Source organism: Zeus faber (assembly GCF_960531495.2).
Source record: "Zeus faber genome assembly, chromosome: 8".
NCBI lineage: Eukaryota > Metazoa > Chordata > Actinopteri > Zeiformes > Zeidae > Zeus > Zeus faber.
Genome location: NC_137195.1, coordinates 2,988,030 through 3,008,679, shown reverse-complemented (window position 1 = coordinate 3,008,679; position 20,650 = coordinate 2,988,030). Strand labels below are relative to the sequence as shown.

General features: G+C 48.0%; 1 protein-coding gene across 1 annotated transcript in view; it reads left to right on the top strand.

Moving 5' to 3' along the window:
• Positions 1–559: 559 nt before the first annotated feature.
• The window catches only part of map7d1a (MAP7 domain containing 1a), a gene marked incomplete at its 5' end in the record, with an annotated part of 48,788 nt that continues 28,697 nt past the window's right edge, over positions 560–20,650 (top strand). Inside the window, 3 exons of the mRNA XM_080005774.1 lie at positions 560–567; positions 839–1,104; positions 20,248–20,439. Coding sequence (XP_079861900.1) covers positions 560–567; positions 839–1,104; positions 20,248–20,439 — 466 coding nt within the window. The remainder of the gene's footprint in view (positions 568–838; positions 1,105–20,247; positions 20,440–20,650) is intronic.

Here is a 20,650-nt window from a genome sequence, read left to right as displayed (position 1 = left end):
CAGTCCGGGAGGAACCGCCCCCACATAATAAGTGGTGAGTGGTTACACTCTTTTTTTAGACCCGGTTCCTGTCGAATCACTCAGTAAAAAAAAGAGTCGATCGATTTATTTTAAATATATATTTTTTTATTTCTTTACTCCCTACGAAGGAGAGCGGTGAGGATTTCCGTTGAACGACGGTCGGAAGAGTCGGTTCGTCTCTGTTGTTGCGGAATTCCCGTAAAAAACACATTAAAGCATTTAATGTTCCTATCAAAATGATTGATTCAAGGAAAGTTTATTTATATAGAACATTTAAAAATAAGGCAACTCCAAGTCACTTACATTAAACATCACAAGCATTAAGATAAGCGCAAAAGAAGCACATTATAAAAGGACATAGAATGCATGAAGTAAAAAATATATATAATGCACAGAATGTATAAAGTTTAAATAAATAATACATAGAATGCATTAAGTTAACGTGCAGTGCAAGAAATGAATCAAAGAAACCTTGTTTACTCGTTGTCATATATGTACTATTTCACATATTCCCCGAATTCAGGCATAAAAATGCAAAATGTGGACGTGAGAAAACAACCTTTTAGCCTAAATTTGCTCTAAAACATTAATTATGACGGTGAAATGCAAAATGAAAATCACAAAAAAGTTAGGAAGTTACGTCACACTCGTTTATTTCGGTCGAGTCGGAACGAGTCTCGTTCAAATGATTCATGCAAAACGCATCCGCTTCATTTTTACTTTGGTCGAAGCTTCTTTTTTTATCATTATTATTTTTATTTTATTTTTTGTCGCAGTGACTCCAGGCGCCCGAGTCCCTTTTTATATACTATTTAAGACTCGTTCGGAACGGACGAGCCGTTCGCGGGTCCTTCGGCCTGCGGTGGCGGCGGCGGGAGGAACCGCCCACGGAACGTCCCACCGGGAGCCGGAGCTCGGCGCCCTCTCCGCGCCTCTCCATTCCCCCGGAGCCCCGGGCTGAGAGGCCGGACGACGCCGACACCCGGGACCCTTCGCGCCTCTCTCCCACCGAGGAACGGGCCCGCCGGAGCCGCACGGTCCCCATGGAAAGTCCGTCTGCGGAGGGACGCGCCTGGAGCCGCGGTGAGTCCTTCTTCCCGGGCACCACGCGCCGGAGCGTCGCTCCCCAACTTTCCGCGACACGAGGGAAGGACTGGACCCCGGCGCGGGTTGATTCCAGCCCGTTCCAGCCACAACACACTGCAGCCGCGTCTACAAAAAAGTTTACGACGAGACCGCGACGTTTAACTGCGTTTCCAACCTGTTACCGGCGCCAACAGACACATCCAGTTTGCAGTTCAATGCAGTTTAGTTTTCATTGTTGAGAGTGGAGCGAGACCTGGAAAAAAAACAAAAACAAAGGAAAAGATAAAACCCCCACTACCTACATCAAGTCAACCAAAATATAGAAGCTGAAAATGAACGAATGGGTTTCTGGAGGATGTTCGCTCAGGTTTTTGTTTCTTAGATGCGCACTGCGGGGTGTCTCTGCAGAGTCATGTTGTTGGTCGCAGGGAGGAAGGTGCTGCAGCAAACACATTGAAATAAAGTCACCGATAGGACATAGACCGTCTTAATGTACTGGATAAAAAACAGGAAACAAATACAAAATCATCAGTTTGCAACGTGGCGTGGGCTTGCAACACAAATGTAATGTCGTTTTTAGTACGACGCGGTGATTGATTTGCCTTTTTGGATGGGAAATAAAAATCCAAACGACTGTTTTGCAACTGAGCATGTTGCCTCTTCCTCCTCCTCCTCCTCCTCCTCTCTGAGCATGAACGCATGAACGCATCATAACATAATAAAATCACGTGAATAGGCTGGATGAAGTCATCACCCCCCCCCCCCCCCCCCCACACACACACACACACACACACACACACACACCCTGCACTGCTGATATTATAGCGGCGATGAGAAGTGTCCACTGCAGGGTCCAGACCCCCCCCTACCGAGGGTCCAGACCCCCCCCCCCCTACCGAGGGTCCAGACCCCCCTACTGAGGGTCCGGACCCACTGCATGGTCCAAACTCACCCCACTGAAGGTCCAGACCCCCCCCCCCATGGCGGTACGTGGGGGGTTGTTTCCCCCACGGGTCCCTTAAGAGCAGGCGTTACACTGAAATGAGTGACCTGCCGAGATGCATCAGTTTACCGCAGGATAGAGGATGGAATCAAGAGACATTGGGGAAAACGTGTTAAAATCCTTGGATTCCATGTATGACTCTGTCTTAAGTCATGTAACTCATCCCTGTGGCCCAAATTTAATAAGATATACCAGCACCTCATTAACCAGCTGCCAAGGAGCAGAATTTGCTCAGTCACACATTGGCACAACACCGGTGCAGAGACGCTGCAGTGATTCCTCCCAAAATAGAAAATCGAAGCCAAACCTCAAATTGGGGCCAAACTGCAGCGCTCTGGAGCGCACATCCTCCTCCTCCTTCTTCTCCTCACCTTCTGCTCAGTTTGAAGGGTCTGCTCTGGATGGTCTGAGCTGGGCATTTCCCTGAGAAGCTCTGGGATGGAATGGGCAGTTGAGCTGCAGCCTCAGAGCCGGTCGTTTAATCCTCCCCCTCCATGGAACATAGCTTCCTGGTGCCTGCTTCATTACTTTCATCCTCTTAAGTTAGTCCCTAACAAACTGCTCATGATGTGTTTATTTTTCAATGTATATGTTATGAATTTAGTGTATAGCTTCTCACTCTGTCCTTAATTTCCCCCCACTGAGCTGCTAGAAACGCCTGAATTTCCCCTGCGAGGGATCAGTAAAGTTCCATCTTATCTTAAGGAGAACCTGGCAGGAAAGGGAGTATAATTGACTTGTAATTTTTGCGTTTGGTGAATGACTAACTGGTGCCCAACAACTTAACCATCAGGTAATGTCTCCCGTCTTCATTTTAATCTCACTCATGTTATTTCCTTCGTGCTGAACATGGCGGTCAGACTGCTCTTCAGTCCTCTTCCTCGGTGACAGCACGGCGACAGGTCGGTGCATCCAGGAGTTTGAAACGTGGTGGGGGGGGTGTTTGATTCTTGTGGAAAAGTTGTACGAGCACTTTAGACTTGCTCCCCGCTCGGTGGTGTGTTCGTCGAAACGTCGGCTCTGCGAAGAGAAGGGGAGACGCATTGCAATGTCCTCCAGGACAACAGAGGACTTCCTTCCTGCGAGTGAGGGGCTCAGAGGGCGGGGCCGGCTGCTGTTGGCTCGGTGTCAAAGTTATGAGGGGAGCGCCGTTCCACTTGGGCCGTGGGAACCTTGTCTCAAGGACCGGGGAGTCTTCCAGGGGCCAGACTCTGGACAACATCCAAAAAAAGTTACCGTACATCAAAATAATCCAGTTTACAGGAGGAAACAGGTAATAATCACCAATTCACTGGACTCAAAGTCACGTCTCATGTTTATTAAATGTGATATTTACGTCCTGGCCAAATGTGAATGCCTCTTTTGATCCATATTCTCAAATGGAAATGTGTTTTGGACAGTTTGGGTTCAGATAACTTGTGTTGATTATCAGTCTCACCCTCCTGGAATAACCCTTCATCGTGGTTAGTTGCAGCTTTAACCTGTTGACAGCAGCCGTTGCACCTTTTGGATCCTGATAGTTTCCTCAGTTTGGGAAAGCAGGCAGTGAGCGCACGGAAACTTGCACTCCTAAAAAAGAGCCTCCTCCTCAGATGAGCTGCTTGGTGCTCATAGCCTGGACCTATGATCCCGGGACGCACCGTCATCACACGAGTCCGGGACACGCCCGGTCTCACCGGGCGTGGTGTTTCCGGTGCAGCGCCGGCATGTCTGCCGAGCGGCAGCGGCCTCCGCCCTCTCCACCCTCAAACGCCCGAAGGCGTCTTCCGCAGGCGAGCGCGGTGACTCGAGGCGAAGCCAAGCGACGCTCCGAGACGACGGCCCGGTGGTGTCTGGGATGGAGGGGTCTCCCCGAGGCTCCCTCTGGCGTAACACAATGCGCCGTGTTTCGTCTTGTACCTGCTGCAGCAGTGTGATCCCCACCCGCATTCTTGCGAACAAAACAAAGGCGCGATCAAGGTGCGCACGCTCACGTGATGCGACCACAGTGCGTCAGTGTGGAAGATCATTTCTTCTGCGCGGAGGGGAGACCTGCCGGAGGATGAGCCGCGGCAGAGCGAGTACGTTTACCCCATGGTACCGCTTGAATACTGGACATTGGTAGAGAAGAAAAACCAACTCCAGATCTGGAACCCATGCCTTGCATGTCTTTAGGAGTGGGCGCAAAGCCACATGAACATGGAAACTCCACACAACCACCGTGGCACCGAGAGCTGCTGAACATGGTTTTTAAGAAGCTTTTGATGGAAAAGTAGACTTTAAAAATTTACTGCAAGTCATTTAGCTTTTGCAAAATCTATTAAAATGAAGTGATATTTTGTGAATATTGTGCAGTCCCACATGATGCTCTGATATGAGTCACTGGAGAGCTGGACAATAAATATGTTTAACAGTTCTCGTTATAGTGATGGCTTCTTTATGGAAGAAGTTTTAAACCTTTAAAACTCTCCAAGAATCCCTAAATATTCTATTCCTACTGCTCCTGGTTTAGACCTAGTGCCTGGCTCAAGGGTGATGGCAGGAGGGTGTACCCAACATTGAGGGTGTCCAGCAGTCCAGGGGAGGACCTCAAAGCCGGGAACGCCACGCCGCGCCGCGAGGCTCCGCCCCTCCAGTGGAGCTGTGTTCCGTCAGACACTTTGAGAGAACATGTGCTGAGGCTTCTAGGTTTCTAGTTCCACACCGGTCCACCGAGCCCTGGCTGGAGGCTGCTACTGCTCATCTGGTGTGGGGACGGGCGGATAACCCTCTGGTGCCAGTTGAACCACCAGTATGGCCATATATAACAGGTCAGATATTAGTGAAAATTGGACTTGATAATTGGATTTCAATACAGAGAACCTTGTTGGAGGTCTCTCTGGTGCCAGGGTCACACCGCAGGGGGTGGGGCTCCTAGGCTCCTGGGCTTCGGGGCTTCGAAGCTTCTGGGCTCCTGGGCGCCTGGGGTTTTTTGTGGGAGTGTCGGCTCAAAATGGACTGGCTGTTGTGGGCGCAACAAACATTTCAAACGTCTCCTTTTCCATATTTAACATACATTATATAGATAGATGGGGCCGTGTCTACTTATTTTTAATTGACTAGTGTACTTTGTTTGCTTGGAAGAATTAATAACCTTTTGAAAAAAATGACGTGAATAATCTTTCGATCCGTCCCTTAAAATAAAGAATTGTCCTTGTTGATGAAACATGAAACGACGTGTTCCTTATTATATTGATCGTTTAAGTGGCGTTTTTATTTACAAAAATGTGAACAATGCACTGATCCGAGCGTCCATTTTACAAGACCAGCGCCATTGAGAGTGTATCTTCCTTCCTATTGGCTGTCGCCCTGTGCTCGGCCGGTGCTTTATTTGCATAAAGCTGAAACCTGCTCCACTTTCCTTTGCCGCCGTGAAGTCGTCAGCTCGTCGCCGGGCGTCGCTCCGCCCCCCTGCAGTTGGATGAAGCCGAGCTCCGTTTGAAATGCACCGCAGCGCCCCGTCGCCTGCGCTGCGACCATTCCATAAAGGACAATTGTGAATTGTCAGTCTTGGATCAGTCCATCCAGAGATCCGAGTGACATTGGATAAGCCAGTAAAACTCAACCGCTTTTGATGAAAAGCAACGTGTGCCGTCGCCATGTGGAGACCTTGACGTTGGCCTGAAGTAACGGGGCCAATGAAGCCTCGGGTCTTGTGCAGAACATACTTGTGTATTCATGTCCTTGTTTAGCAGGCAGTCTGGACACCTTCACCTGCAGGAGCTCCCAGTGAGCCAGAGCAATTACCCTTGGGCGATATGTCCAAATTTAGGTTTTTCCTATCAGCCCAACAACCGGTGATTGTCGATGTATTTTCCATGCGCCCTGATTTTCAGCAAATGAAGTCATGGGAGCGCCCAACGCGTAAAAGGAATACAAAGTCCCCTATATGAGATTGTTTTGGTTTTAAACCGGACGCGAGCCGAAGGACGGATAGAAGTCATTCGCCGTCTTTAGAAACCCTGGCCAGGAGGGAGCTCCGGGTCCCACCGCCCGCGGCGTGGAGGTTGGGTTTAAACAATACAATAATTTAAAAAAATGGGTGAAATCGTGCGAGTTGTGATGCTGAAACCCAGGGAGATAACATTCACTGCTTTGCCCGGAAAGAGCCCTTTTGGATTTCAGGGTCGTGTTTAATGGTATTTTTCTCGGCTAATAGTTCAAGCCGTTGTTGGGACAAATCCTGCCTAATCCATTTAATTCAGTATGTACTGCTGCAGCCCCAGATTACCTTCCTTCCATCAAACGCCTCCTTTCTCAGATATTTAATCCATTTATTTATTTATTTTTTCTTCTTTTTTGGTAATTTCAAAAACTGCACTATTACCCAAACAGATTAGGGAAATCCCAAATCCTCCGGAATATTCTAAGAACAGAACAAGGGACAAAGCAGCAGGTTAATGATACTTTTCTGTTTTTTTTTTGTTTTTTTTTAATTTTGCAAAGAGACTGTCGCTGCTCCCAGATGATCTGACCTCGTAGACCTCGGGGCTTCACAACCTGTTGGACCGAGCGCCGCGGGTGCTTTTCAGGCAATGGGGGCTTGAGAGGTTGAAAGCCCCACGTTCAGCACATTATTTGGATGGATTGAGAGAGAGCCGGGGAGTCAGAAAAGGAGGGACGGATGTGAGTCGGACACGGATGTGACTGAAGTCTTTCCAGTTTTGTGGGGGTTGAAGTGGAGTGTTTCAGACGATGTGTTGCTCCCGCCGCGACTCGGGGGGGGTGGGGGCAGCCAAGGTCTGGGCGTCCGTTGTCGGGGTCCATGGGGCCATGTGCGTGGACAGATGTGCAGGGACCAGGTTGGATGGCTCCACATTCCTTAACGCCAAGGCCATAGCCTTTCTCTTCAGGACGCAGTTGAAAACTGAGGAGGACCTGGCAGCGTCCAGTGAGTAGTAGGGAAGGAGCTCTGCTGAATAAGGATCCTCAGGCCCCCGTTCCTCCAGACCAGTGAACCCATTCACCACCAGCGCTTCACCCGAACTCGGGGAAAAAAAAAAAAAAATTAACTTTAAATGTTCTTTTACATTTCTTTTATCTATCAAAAAGTTCTATGTGTGATTTATTTGTAATTATTTGTTTGCTTATAAGTTAAATGCTCTCAAATATAAAAACTTTAATGTAATCATTTTTCAAATTGATTTAAAAATGTTGCACTTTTTGACAAAATACCAGTCAAAACATGCCTAATCAGTTAGGGTTAGGATCGGCATCGGGCCCAGAAATCTGGCCTCTGTCGGGCTCTACTTTAGACATGCGGCTGATGTTCACCACTTCAAAACGGTTGGTGTTTTAAGGCTTCGGGGCCTTTTGAATTCTCTGATCCCCGTTGATACCTTTGATCATTCAGGGAGATCTGGTCTCAGAGCCCCTGAAAAGACGGAGAGATGAAAGGACAAGGACTGGAACCCTCTAGATGTGCCATCGTCCCCGATCTTTATCCTGGCTTACATACCACACAAGAGCCCTGTTTGGGTTCAAACCGCAGGGAGTAGGAATTCCAGGCCGCTTGAGTTCTGGATGGACGCTTGTCTTCGAATCCACCACGGCTGCGACGCTGAAACAGAATCCCCAAGATGGCGTCCAGCGGTTGAAACCGTGCTGAGGCTCCACGGGACCTGGAACGCAGCCGCTTGGGTGCGGGAGCCTCAGAATGTCCAAGCCACATGCCCCCTCACAGCCGGCCCCTCGTTTGAGAACACCGGAGGCTCCAACGTGTCCGTGGCCATGTTGGAAACTCCCCCCTTGTCTTGTTTGGAGTCCGGTGGTTTTTAAATGCTTCAGACATGATCTTTGATTATCGTGTTTCTACTTTTCGACTGACGATTCTCGGAAACTTCCGTTGATTTCACCAAACGCCGCAGCTGAAGTGACTCTTATGAGACTCATGGTTTTGTTTGCTGGAGTATCGTTGTTGTTGGTGTGTTTAACCCAGGTTGCTGAGGGGATCCCACTGTTGCCCTTTTAGTAAAACCTGCATTTAAGTGTGTTTGCTGCAGACAGGTTGAGCTCTTTTTGAGCGTCACTGTTGAAATCCCGGAGCCATCGCAAGCGACGGCTGCTGCATTTAATTGCATGTTGGGCTTCGGCGAGGTCACTGCCGAGACTCCACGTTTGCTGAAAGTGGTGGGTTGGAAAGTGATGGTCTTACAAAACGCAACACGAGGCATTGACGTCACAGAGGTGAAACGCCTGCAAACCACTGCCGACGGAAGCTGCTGCCACGCTGCAGGAAGGGGCCACGCCTGCTCGTTCATATTTAATCAGCTGCTGAGTCATAACTCTTATGTCCAAAGTGAAATTTAGAAAATGCATCTATTGATATCAGTATCCGCTTCCCTTGAGGAATCCCGCGTAAACAAGGGGAGGATGTGTGAACTCCACGCAGACAAGACAGGATTTGGGTTAAAGCCCATCGGGGTCAGACCTTCTTCCCAGTCTGATCTGGTGCTGTTGCCACAGTAAAGGGGGGGGGGGGCACTGGCCATTCATTTACACCGGCTGAGGATTAAACTACATCCTTTATCCCCAAAACTCCAAACCCCCAGCCACCAGCCTCCACTCCCCCCTCCTCCCGCGAAGTGATGTGGGCCAGGTTGTCAGGGGCAACAGCCCAGCATTCCATGAACCTGGCACCCCCAGTTATGAAAGGCAGCCTGCGTGGCCCAGATATTTGTCGTCCTGATGCTGTGATGTCATCGAGAAGGACTGCGGCTGCCCTGGTGTGTGTGTGTGTGTGTGTGTGTGTGTGTGTGTGTGTGTGTGTGTGTGTGTGTGTGTGTGTGTGTGTGTGTGTGTGTGTGTGTGTGTGTGTGTGTGTGTGTGTGTGTGTGTGTGTGTGTGTGTGTGTGTGTGTGTGTACATTGAGCGTGTATGTAATCATATTTATGTTCTATATAATCCCCCCCCTGCTCGCTGTGGAGTCTGTCTGAGCTGCTGTCTGTAATCAGGGTGTTGTGATGACTGAGTCGGCGCTGTTGGAAGTCCCGGACAGAGACATTACTGTCGGCACATCAAGGTTATGCAGACCACCATGATGAGATGTGAGTGGCCTCATGAGTAATTGCCTTTGGCTGCTGGCCAGTTATATTATACATGTGTAAATTAGTCCACATTTTCTCTTTTCTGTCACGGTCAAGGACGCGGTGTCATGACCAGCCTCAGTTGTACGGCAACAATCTCTGCTTTCCTCTATTTGGGTTCATTGAGCTGCAGGTTGGAATGGACATAATTGTCCTTCCCACTTTCCAAGTTCTGGGAATTCCCAGGGAGAGGCATGGCAGATGGCCCTGGTTGGTGTTTACATTGCTCTTCTTGTCCATCGAGGTTCCCTGTTGGTCTATCACGTCATCCTCATCTTGGGAAAGGATGGGCAGAGGGTGTAGACGGCTGCAGGGTGAAGGAAAACGGGGTTGGGGGGTGAAGGGGGGTGATGGGGGGGGCAGTTGGGGGGTAATGGGTGTGGGAGACAGACACTGGGTTTTGGGAGGGCACAGGGTTTAGGGGACACTGGGTTTGGGAGGGTACAGGGTTTGGGGGACACTATGTGTCGGAGGGTACAGGGTTTAGGGGACACTGGGTTTGGGAGTTTACAGGGTTTGGGAGACACTGGGTTTGGTAGTTAGCAGGGTTTAGGGTACACTGGGTTTGGGAGGGTACATGGTTTGGGAGTTAGCAGGGTTTGGGGGACAACACTATGTTTGGAAGGTTACAGGGTTTTGGAGACACTGGGTTTGGGAGTTTGCAGGGTTTGGGGGACACTATGTTTGGAAGGTTCCAGGGTTTTGGAGACACTCGGTTTGGGAGTTAGCAGGGTTTGGGGGACACTATGTTTGGGAGGGTACAGGGTTTGGGGGTCATGTTTGGGAAGTTACAGGGTTTGGGAGACACTGGGTTTTGGAGTTGGTAAGTTTCAGGGGAAACTGGGTTTGGGAGGTTACAAGGTTTGGGAGACACTGGGTTTGGGTGTTTAGCAGGGTTTCGGAGGACACTGGGTTTGGGAGGGTACAGGGTTTGGGGGACACTATGTTTCGGAGGTTACAGGATCTGGGAGACACTGGGCTTGGAAGGTTACAGGGTTTGGGAGACTGGGTTTGGGAAATAGCAGGGTTTGGGGGACACTATGTTTGGGAGGCTACAGGATTTTGAGGACACTGGGTTGTAGTAGGTTGCGGGGGTGGGAGGTTTGGGGGTCACAGGGTTGGGTGTGAGGTTCGGGGGAATGTGGGATGAGGTAATTCAGCAGTTGTGTCCAAATCCAAAGGAGCTGCAGAGCCTCTTCTCTCCTTTCACAAGCTTCCCTCTTGTTCTTTTTCCTGTTGTTTTGCCGCCGCCCTCCTTTTCCTCTCTCGGTCCTTCTGATTTCACGGCTGGCGTTCAGAACCACCTCCCGGTCTTCACTTGTTTTGCACGTTTCCATTTTACAACAGTTCTCTGCGTCTCCAGTCCCGCCGTGCTGAGAATCTCCACTGTTTTTGGTGAATTGGAGGTACAAATTGGAGATGTGATTGGTGATTCTTCTGATGTTCCCGTTTTCTGACTCCGCTCCAAGTCCCAGAGTCGCGTGGTCGGAGTTATTCTCGGCCGCGGTCTGAACAGTGTAGTTGCTCCTATTTTAGCCTCATTTACCAGGAGACTGCCAGGGTTGAGCTTGACGCTGCACTTTCTGCCTTCATGAATATTACAGACCTCGTTCTATATTTTAGTCCTGCATGGTTGCCCTGGAACCCTGCAGCAGCGCTCTGGATTTTACCACGGGACGCCCACGTCACGCACTCTGTTCTTGTGGCGGTTATCACCTGTGATCAATTCCTACGGGGGTTGAGGATTAATATTGACTTTCAGGTTGATTGCTCATTCAAATAATCAACATTTTTGTATTTTCTTGATTTTATTTTTGCCTTTAAAAGTCAAGAATATTATTGAAATTTTGATTAATCCCTGGAAAATGCTGGGATTTTCTCTGGTCTGTGCAAATGATGAGAGAGCGACATTTCTTAATGTCATTTGAATAATCCTCTTGTGGGAAGTCCACCAGGTCTAAAGTAGGTTTTTGCACATTGAAAGTGCTTGAATTAAACTTTTTTTTTTAATTTTTTGGCCATCTTTCCTGTACAAAAACCTAATTCCATGTCATATCACAGTATATGGTGATCAAATATGGAGCGGGAGGTTGTGAGGGTGGAGCAGTGCAAGCTATTCTTAGCACTCAAAGTCGTCCATAAGTTACTACCAGTTTGGGAAGGTTTACTCATTCTTCGTGTGTGTGTGTGTGTCATGATCATGAGGTTGTGAGGCTGAAAACCAGGTAGACACCAGAGAAATGCGTCACCATAAGTCTGGGGGGGGGGTACCGGGACTTTTTTTTATCCCCCCATTTCCAGGTATTACGGTAATAGAACGTTGGCGACAGTGACGTCGTTAAGGGTGGGTCGCCGGGGCTTCAGCCCTGAATGACTTATCAATAACCATCGATCTACAATAGCCCCTCATGCTCCGATTGCTCCCTCTGCGACGCTACAGACTGTGCCCGCGGTGCTGGCGATGGTTGCGCCAAAACAGTGTTTTTTTTAATTTTACATTTTTAGATGTAGTCTGTTTTATTTTACTCCGTTTCCTTATGGAATGCACCCTTGCACAAGTCACAGCCTCATCCGGCCTTCGTGGCATTGAGAGATTTATTTTTCTGAGCCTGGGCTGCAGTTTGATGTCATCACGTTTTTCAAGGACATCTTCTTCCCTCCCCTCAGATTTATGGGAACAGCAGTGTGTTGTCAAAGCGCATAACCCTGAATTGGTGAATTTATGACTTTCTGCACATTTTTGTACGTATGATTGGTTAGATTCTGGCTGTGGTTGGCTCACAGGGAGGGAGCAGTTCTTCTTGGGTGTTGGATGTGTAGGCGCTGTTCTCTCACACGAACACGCTGGGATTCCTTCAGAAACATCTCATCATATCTTCTGTTGCAGTAGTACCTGTTCTTCACCTGTACAATATTCACACTGCAGATGACATCCCACTCTCCTTGTTGCCGCCCACATAAAGCTGCATTTCCCAACAAAACCGTCTAAAATCTCTCTCTTCCTCTTGTACTCGCACACAGACCTGTTGTGATAATTATTATATCAACTTATCGTATGATATATGCACTCGATCATTCTTCTGACCTGGATAATTGCCCGTTGCGTTTAAGTGCCTGTTTGTTTACATAAGAATGTCACCGACATTTGAGCCAAAATGTCAGAATAAGCAGCAGGGTTCTCCCTACCACTATAAGACTTGGAGCGACGCCCTCCTCCAAGTATCAACGTGACAAAACCTAAACAGTACCTCAGCGATGAAAGAATCTGACCAAATGGCGATGTCCTCCTTATCTTTTGGAGTTTTCACAGCGTCCGCCATCAGACTCCCCGGACCCCCCGCTGAGTCTTATCTACGTTACGATCCACGTTGTACTCCTACCGATGCTGCGTTCAAGTCACATGGGAATTTACGAACAAAACGTCTTTCTGCTTTCTGCTGCTCGTAACATCAATCTGTTTTTAAGTCCATAACGACTCTGCTTATATTTGACTTCATGGAAAAATAGATTTGGAAATGGCTTTGAATAAAAGTGCCAACTAAATAATTGAATGTAGCCGAAAAGCTGTACGTTTCAAAGTCAATAAAATCAATGTATGAATGAAACGTTATATTATAGCATATACTATATATGGGATAATTTCCAAAATGCACAATGCCTCATCGCCATTTTATTCAATTTTATTTATTTATTGTTTTGCTTGTGTGATTTTATTGTATTTGTTTTATTTTGGATATTTTAAGGCGCGCTCTCACACACACATTTCTGACCGCCATGCTGTCCTACTGCGTTGACGTCCAAACCTTGCTGTGTCCGGGATGATGCCCCGCCGCTTCGCAAGCTGCCAGACCTTCTCCCCACGCTGCGCAGGCATCGACGTAGGCCTTCAGACCTGCAGGGGCTCCTCCTGGAGTACACCTCCTACCCTTGGATTTCTTATTCCCTGATACATGGGAAGTTGAGGAACTTTGCTTTAGATTTGAATGAGGGCAGAGATATTGTAGAACGTGCACCAGTCAGACTGCGTCCAGAGCCATTTGGGAACTGACACGCTGCTACTGTTTTGGATGGACGTCTGTCGGCGTCAGTGGCAGCACCACCTCTGCAAATCCACTGATATTTATATATCAGTGGATATATAAATAATAAATAAAAATATTTTTTGTTATTTTCTTCATTGTTCACTCTCGTTGATACCCTTGGATGTTTGGAGGTCACAGGGGTGTTGATAAGATGCTTTTATTACTATGCATGAAAACTACCCCGTTACACACAACTACGGGGCAAGAAATGTTGTTTTTTAATTGAAAGCTCAAGTTCTGGTCCCTGTGATGACGCTTAGCTGGAGCAGGTTTGACATTTTTACATATCAGTCATCCCTTCTTCCTGAATCACTGAATTCCAGTGGGATCTCACCAGCACCCTGCAGCCAGAGAACAAGAAGAGGTCTGGTAGGGCCAGAGGGCATGGCCAGGTGGTAGAAGGGTGCGGTGGTTCTACGCAGGTGAAGGGAACTGCATTTTGCCTGTTCCTAAACTACGCTGACCCAACGGAAGAAGACTTCACGTGATGAGAGGGTTTTTTTTGTTTTTTTGCCTCAAGATCTGGAAAGGTCCGCGCATGACCACTGCAAAGATGACTTTGCGCCGGCTGAGCCATTGTTTTTCCCTTCGGGGCGAAGGGCGGCGTCCATCTGCAAGTTGCCGCCGAGCGGCTGCCCTCAAAGATGGTATTATTTCAACTTTGACCTTGTTTTACAGCTGACTTTTCAACACGCAGTGAGCGGGGGGGGATCAAAGCGAGCTGAGCGGAAACAAAGAGAGAAGGAACCTCCGGACCCTCAGTGTTCCTGAGGAGCACGAGTAGCACTGGAAGCGTGGCACGGCCGTGGACAGGGCCTCGCTTTGCATGGAATTCAGATGTTGAAACCGCCGACTGAAAGCAGCAGTTTTTCAATTTCCACCGTTGCCTTCAACCTTCTGACCAAAGTCAGGGAACTGTCTGAAGTGTTTTATTTGGCGGAACGGGGCACGGAGAGCCGTGTTCCATTAACACATGTGAACATATATTGATGTTTCCCCTCGTTTATAATTCCCCATTGAAATGTTGTCCCTGTGCATTTTGTGAGTTTCTGTTTTATCCTGTTACTGTATTAATCACTGACGGACGAAAAAACAGAACACTGCTCGACTTGAAGCTCAGTCGACTTGTTTCTGACTGGTGATTCGACTCGTCGACTTTCAGGGGACAACCTGATTTTTTATTTTTATTTTTTTAATCTATGTTTCCTAGTTGATAGAACCAAGAAGCCCTGTGCGTGCCGCATCGCGCATGGCAGCCTAACCCCCCCACCCCCCCGCATACCTTTTGTGGCTTTGTCCCCCGACCCGCGGGACCGGCAACATGTCTGTGCTCCGTCACCTCCTGTTTACAAGTGAAGCACCGCCTGGACCCCACCAGGAAAAAAAACAACCCATACGTGTTTAGGACTCGGCTCTATTTTTCTGGACCCAAACTGGAGCGTGGATTCAGTAGAGGTCCATTCAAAAGATGTATTTAGTAAAAATATTGAATAACCAAACCTGGCGCATCAAGCACATACTGTATTTAAAATGGCTGATGCGCCGTCCTAACGTGCATTACTTTTCCTGCCGGGGAGCTCGTTCTGTATTCCTGGTTATATTTCGGTTGTGTTTGTGTTATTTCAGTTAGGCACCTGGCGGGCAGCACAGGTGGGCTCAGGGGTCCTAGTGCCCGTCAAGCTCCGTATGCATCTCCGCAGATGTGAAATAAACAATGAGCACTAATCCCACGAGCTGTCAAACTACAGTCTGTTCATAAACAAACAGACTCCAAATGTGCATAAGTTGAAAAGCAAAGCTTGACTTTGACGCTTTAAATGTTGATGCATTTAACACTTTGTGCTCAGTGACCTGTCGCTTCTGCTGTGGCCCAGGGCTCAGGGAGGCTTGGTCCACTCAGTAGAGTGACCAGCCAGCCGCCAAATTAAATGTCAGAGAGATTGATTTTTGGGCGCCTCAGTTCCTCACCTGGTAGAATGTTTAAGGCTAAAGTCCTCACCGCAGCCGCCCGGGTTGGATTCTGGCACGAGGCCATTTGCTGCACGTCATCCCCTCTCTCGCTCCGCTGCCTTTCCTGTCTATAAATACTGTCACTGTCCAATACAGCATGAAAAATATGCCCAAAAAAATCTTACATTTTAAAAAAGACATTGATTTGCTGTTATCGGCCTTAAGATCGGTCCGACCACGTGGTCATCTGGAGGAAGACCCCCCCCCCATCGGTGGCCATTAATGTACCGCTGCTCCAAAGTGACTTTGCATGTTGGGTGCGGCATCTCGGAGGGGAAGGGGGGAGATGGATGTTCGTATCAATAATGTAGGACGTGGGAGGGTCACGTCGCCGATCCGGGAAGAGCTTAACCCAGGATCTGACCGGTGTTTAAAGGAGCAGCGTGTAGAGTTTACAGAACAGACTTGGCAGAGATAGAATATCAGAGTGATAAGTATGTTTTGATTTGTGTATAATCCCATGAAAATAGGAATGGTTGTGTTTTCGTTACCTTAGAACGGGACGTTTGTATCTACATAGTTGCGCCGCCATGTTTCTACTACAGTAGCCCAGAAGGGACAAAGCAAGCACTGGCTCTAGAGAGGGTCTCTTCGCGTTTTTCGCGTTCCACCGAGAGGCCACCGTAGCTTCTCCTCCGTCGTTGGAAAGGGAGAGGTGGAGGGAAGGTAGTTGGTTCAGTTTGTTGCATCTTTAAATGTTTTGGAAGCGTTTTGGACGAACCAAGTCCAATGTAAAATCTAATTTGAATCAGTGGAAGAGGTTTTTTTTTCTTTCCTTCATTTTTCAAATATCAACAACATAGAAATGTGTGACGTGCTCTGTAAGTACAAGAGTATTAATCAATCTGTTTGTCATCTAACTGTTCATTTCATAGATGAGGAATTTGTCGTGGTGAGGATTGGTGCAATTATCTACTGAGAGAAACTTCAACATTCTGAAAAAGGAAAATTAAATATACAAGAATATCACATCTATGCACAAAATCTTGGTATGAATAACTTAATACCCATTAGGGGCCCAAATTTAAAAAAAAAAAAGTGTTTTTCATTCATTTCATCTGGTGCTGGTGATCTGGTGTCTTTGGACTGTATGTGGGTCTAAACCAGAATAATGTAAAGGAGAAGTTTTTCAGACTTGGATAGAGCTTCCAGATGGTTAACCTGTCCTCTGCTGCTCTGTGTTCTTATGGACGGACGCTTCATCCATCCCTGCAGGGACACTCCAGTTCCACAACAGATTACATGAAAAATAAACAGTAATAGTAGTAATAATAATAAAGCATTTGAATAAAAATGAATGATGAACTGCAAATATAACCTAAAAAATAATAGAAAAACATAAATAAAAAAGAAAAATAGCCCAAAAAATTGAAAGAAGAAAAGGGTCTGTGCAGTAAATAAACTGAACGTTAAATACAGAATAAGCCTAATATTAAAAAAAACAAAAACATATAAACAATGTTTGGCAATAAACCTCAGAAATGAACAGTAAACAAATAATTCTGCAGCAACAAATTTGCTTCCTGGAAATGTTTGTGATATATCTGCATAATTGTCGACGCACGCGTCGGGTTAAATGAAACCGTAGGAAGCGCGTTCCCGTCCCGTTGGAAAGACACCTGATGGTGTTATTTTAAAGACCTGGAGCTGCAACTCCTCCGCATGTCAGGAGACCTCTGAAATGAAACGCTGCTCCTGCTCTGCTGCAGCGAGGAGACTTCAGCTTCATTGCACAGTGGGCGTGGCACATCTTTAGTATTTATTGATAATTATTTAGGTTTATTTTTAGAGGGTTTCTTTTTTTCTTTATTATTTTTGTTATTTTCTTCTTGTTTATATTTATTTTTAGTTATGTTTTAATTTTTTGTGGTGGTTTTTTTTTTGTTATTTTCTAGGTTTGTATTTATTGTTTAACATTGTGTTTATTCTATTTTTCGTGGTTTCTTTTTTTTGGTTTGTTGTCTGTCGCTTTTTTTACTGTTTTCCCTCTTTCCTCTCTCGCTCCCTCTGTCTATTCCTATCTTTTCCTCTTTTTCCCTCCCTCTCCCCCTCTATACCTTTTCCCTCTATGTATATTTCCCCTCTCTCTCTCATCCCTCTATCTCACTCCCCTACCTTCCCCCTCTTTCGCTCTTTATGTCCCTCTCTCATCCACTCCCACGCGCTCTCTCCCTCAATCTCTCTCTCTCTCTCAGTACCTTTAGCTCTGTCCTCCATTAGTATTCTGTCAGCGGCTGATCCCTCCTCGTTCTCTCGTCGTCCAGACTCTGGATCTGTCTCTCTGCTTACAGAACTCTTCCTCTGGGTCCAAAGCTTCACTTTACAAACTGATCCCAGATCTGTTTGGAGCTGAGTGTGGACTGGACGGCTCGTGGGCGTTCTACTAGGCACTGTTCTATGGCAGGAGAGCTGGATCGATTGAAGGAAATATTTATTTTGAGTACAGCTGCAACAATTTATCGATTAGTTGCCAACTAATCAATTAATCGGAAACTATTTTGATAATCGATTAATCGTTTTGAGTCATTTTATAAGAAGATTTCCAAATTCTGTGATTCCAGCTTCTTAAATGTGAATATTTTCTGGTTTATTTAGCTCTGTATGACAGTAAACTGAATGTCTTTGGGTTGTGGACAAAAGAAGACATTTGTGATTACGATTTTTCAGAATCTTCTGACATTTTACGGGCAAAACAACTAATCGATTAATCGAGAAAATAATCGACCGATCAATCGATAACGAAAATAAGTCAGTTACAGCTCTAATGATGAGGGATTCACTGTGGGTTGAGGTGGAGACGTCCTGCTGTCGTAGTTGCGCAGTGTTTGCAGAGTCACTCCCCCAAAGCGACAGAGAAAATAAGGCGCGTGATGGGTCGGGCTGAGTCGACGGTGCAGGATGTCGCCCGAGACACAATTGGTATGAAGCTTTTAGGGTTTCCTTTTCAAGGAACCGCTTCTTTCTCACGGAAGTCGCCTGCACATCCCAGCTGAGACGCTCGACAGGAGCAGACTTCCACTCCCTCATCCAGTCCATCTTTCTACCCTTCTTCCTCCCGTTCCCCCTCCCTCAGTGGCCGCAGTGTTCTGGCCGCAGGCCCGTTGCCATGTGGCGACCCCAACAATGGCTCCTCTCTCTCTCTCTCTCTCTCTCTCTCTCTCTCTCTCTCTCTCTCTCGGAACACATCAACGCAGGAGGAATGCTTATTTAATAGCGGACACCGCAGTGCCTCGTCCGCCAGCTCAACCCAGCCAATGCGGTCCCCGCCGTCCATCTTCTCTCCCTGGTGTCCGTCCGTCCCCCTCCCCCCGGCTCTTCAGCGGAGGCTCATCGCAGTAGGCGCCTCCACTCCTCAGACTGATGACTCTGCTTTTCCTTTCGGAAAGCTGACCTCAGGCGTTTGCCCGCCGAGCACTAAGCATCACAAGTTGCTGGAAACACAAGTTGTCCGGCTGTACGTGCTGTTGTTGTTCTGGACAAACTTTTTTTTTTTTTTTTTTGTTGTTGTTTTCTCCTGTACGTGAAGTGTCTTTGTGCCAGAAAAGCCTGAGTCTGCCAAACATGAGTGAGTTCCCCGCGATGGAGTTGCTCTCCTCACAAAGAAGCTGTGATGGCGTGGCTTTTTATGGCTATAGAAGAGACACCACAGAGCTTGAATAGCACTCTACGCCGCGTAACTCTGCGTCGGCGTCTCGGGCTTTAACGCCCCGCGGCGTGGACCCCTGCGCTCCCCGTCCTCCGTTGGTGTTGCGCAGTGGAGCTGGTGAATAGCCTGGCGCTGTGACGGTAAATATTCAGTCCATACACAGTCTCTCTACGACGCCCCCCCCCCCCCCGCTGCCTGCCTCGTTGTCAGCCCAAGTCTGAATAATTTAAGGCGCGTTGCCCCAGTGTTTACCTTCAGAGACGACGCGGAAGAAACGCGGCTGCAAGTCCACAATGCCACGGGGGTGGTGGGGGTGGGGCGCGGTGTCACCCAGAGCCTTTGTTTGGACGGCAATGTCCGGGGCAAAGTTATGTTTGGCCGGGAGATTCAAGCTCAGCAGAGTGCCAAACGTGAGTCATCGCACTGATGCCCTTTCATCAGCGAGCTTTCAGCGTCTCCGGGAGTCGGCGTGATGGACGAGCCCCTGGTAGGGAAGCCTCCTGGCGGCCTGGTGTTCTGAGAGGGTTTCCAGGAGCTAGAGGTTTTGGGTGTTCCTTGCCGAGTCGGTGTGTTGCTGGTGTTGCGCTTATTCATCCTCGCGCCGTTGAATCAATTAGTTCCCTGTTCTGCGGAGTCACCCGGAGGCCGTGGAGCAATCGCGCCGTCCGGCTCTGCTGGGGATTCGGGGCTCCCTTCTCTTCGGCTTGTCTGTTGAATAAGCCGGCTGAAGTGGTTTGAAAGGGTGCAGCAGGCGGAGAGGACATTAGAGCTGTTATCTAGCGCTACGGAGTAAAGTGTGTAATCTCATTTGGTTCGGTGGGTAATGTGGCTGAAGATACAAATAAAATCTCACACAGTGATGCAGGCACTTAGGTTGTTCCACCCAGGTCATACAGTAGCAGGCTGAGCCCATGGTGTGCACCAACACTTCAATATGGGTAACACTAATTATGGGTATTTTCCATTATGGAATGCTAGTGTGACAGTACGGAGGGGAGCTGTGAAGTAGTCATACCTTGTCTGTTCCTGTGCACTCCAACACCTAAACGGAACAAACTAACCCATAATTCACTCTGTCGGGACGACTCGGAGAAAAGCGTCAATTACAGTTTGAAATCCATTCCAGTCAGAGCCTCGAGGCCGATCGCCCCGGCCTCTGTGGCCCACACCCTCTACCTGACACTCATCTTGTGGAATGAAGACAAACTGGTTGAGTTCCATCTCTGAGGCTGCTGTGTTTGTCTCGCCTCTTTCCTTTTCCTCACTTGTTTTTCTTTGGTCTCTCTCCCCGTCCAGCTCTTTATCCAGTGCCCAAAACGAGCCCTGTGCGACCCGACCCTGAGGGGCAGAGCAGCCCCCCGGACACGGAGACCTTCCAGAGGATGGAGACCCCCTCCAGGACGGACCCAGTACGGGGAGTGGATACTCCCGACGCCCCCACCCGGTCGCCGGCCTCATCGCCGTCCCCTCTGGCGGGGAAGACAAAAGGTAAGAGTCCTGTTCAGGGATGTTTCCACTCTGCGCCATCTTGGTGTTCTGCTGTGCAGCGTTCATGTAGCTTGTATGGGTTGTCTTTGAGGCGAAGCAGGTAATGGACCTTCAGTTGGACCTTCCTTAATTAAAGACTCCTGAAGTTGAAGCGATGGAAGCATTTCTCCCTGATAGGGCTGCGGCTAACTATTTGTTTTATTATTCATCA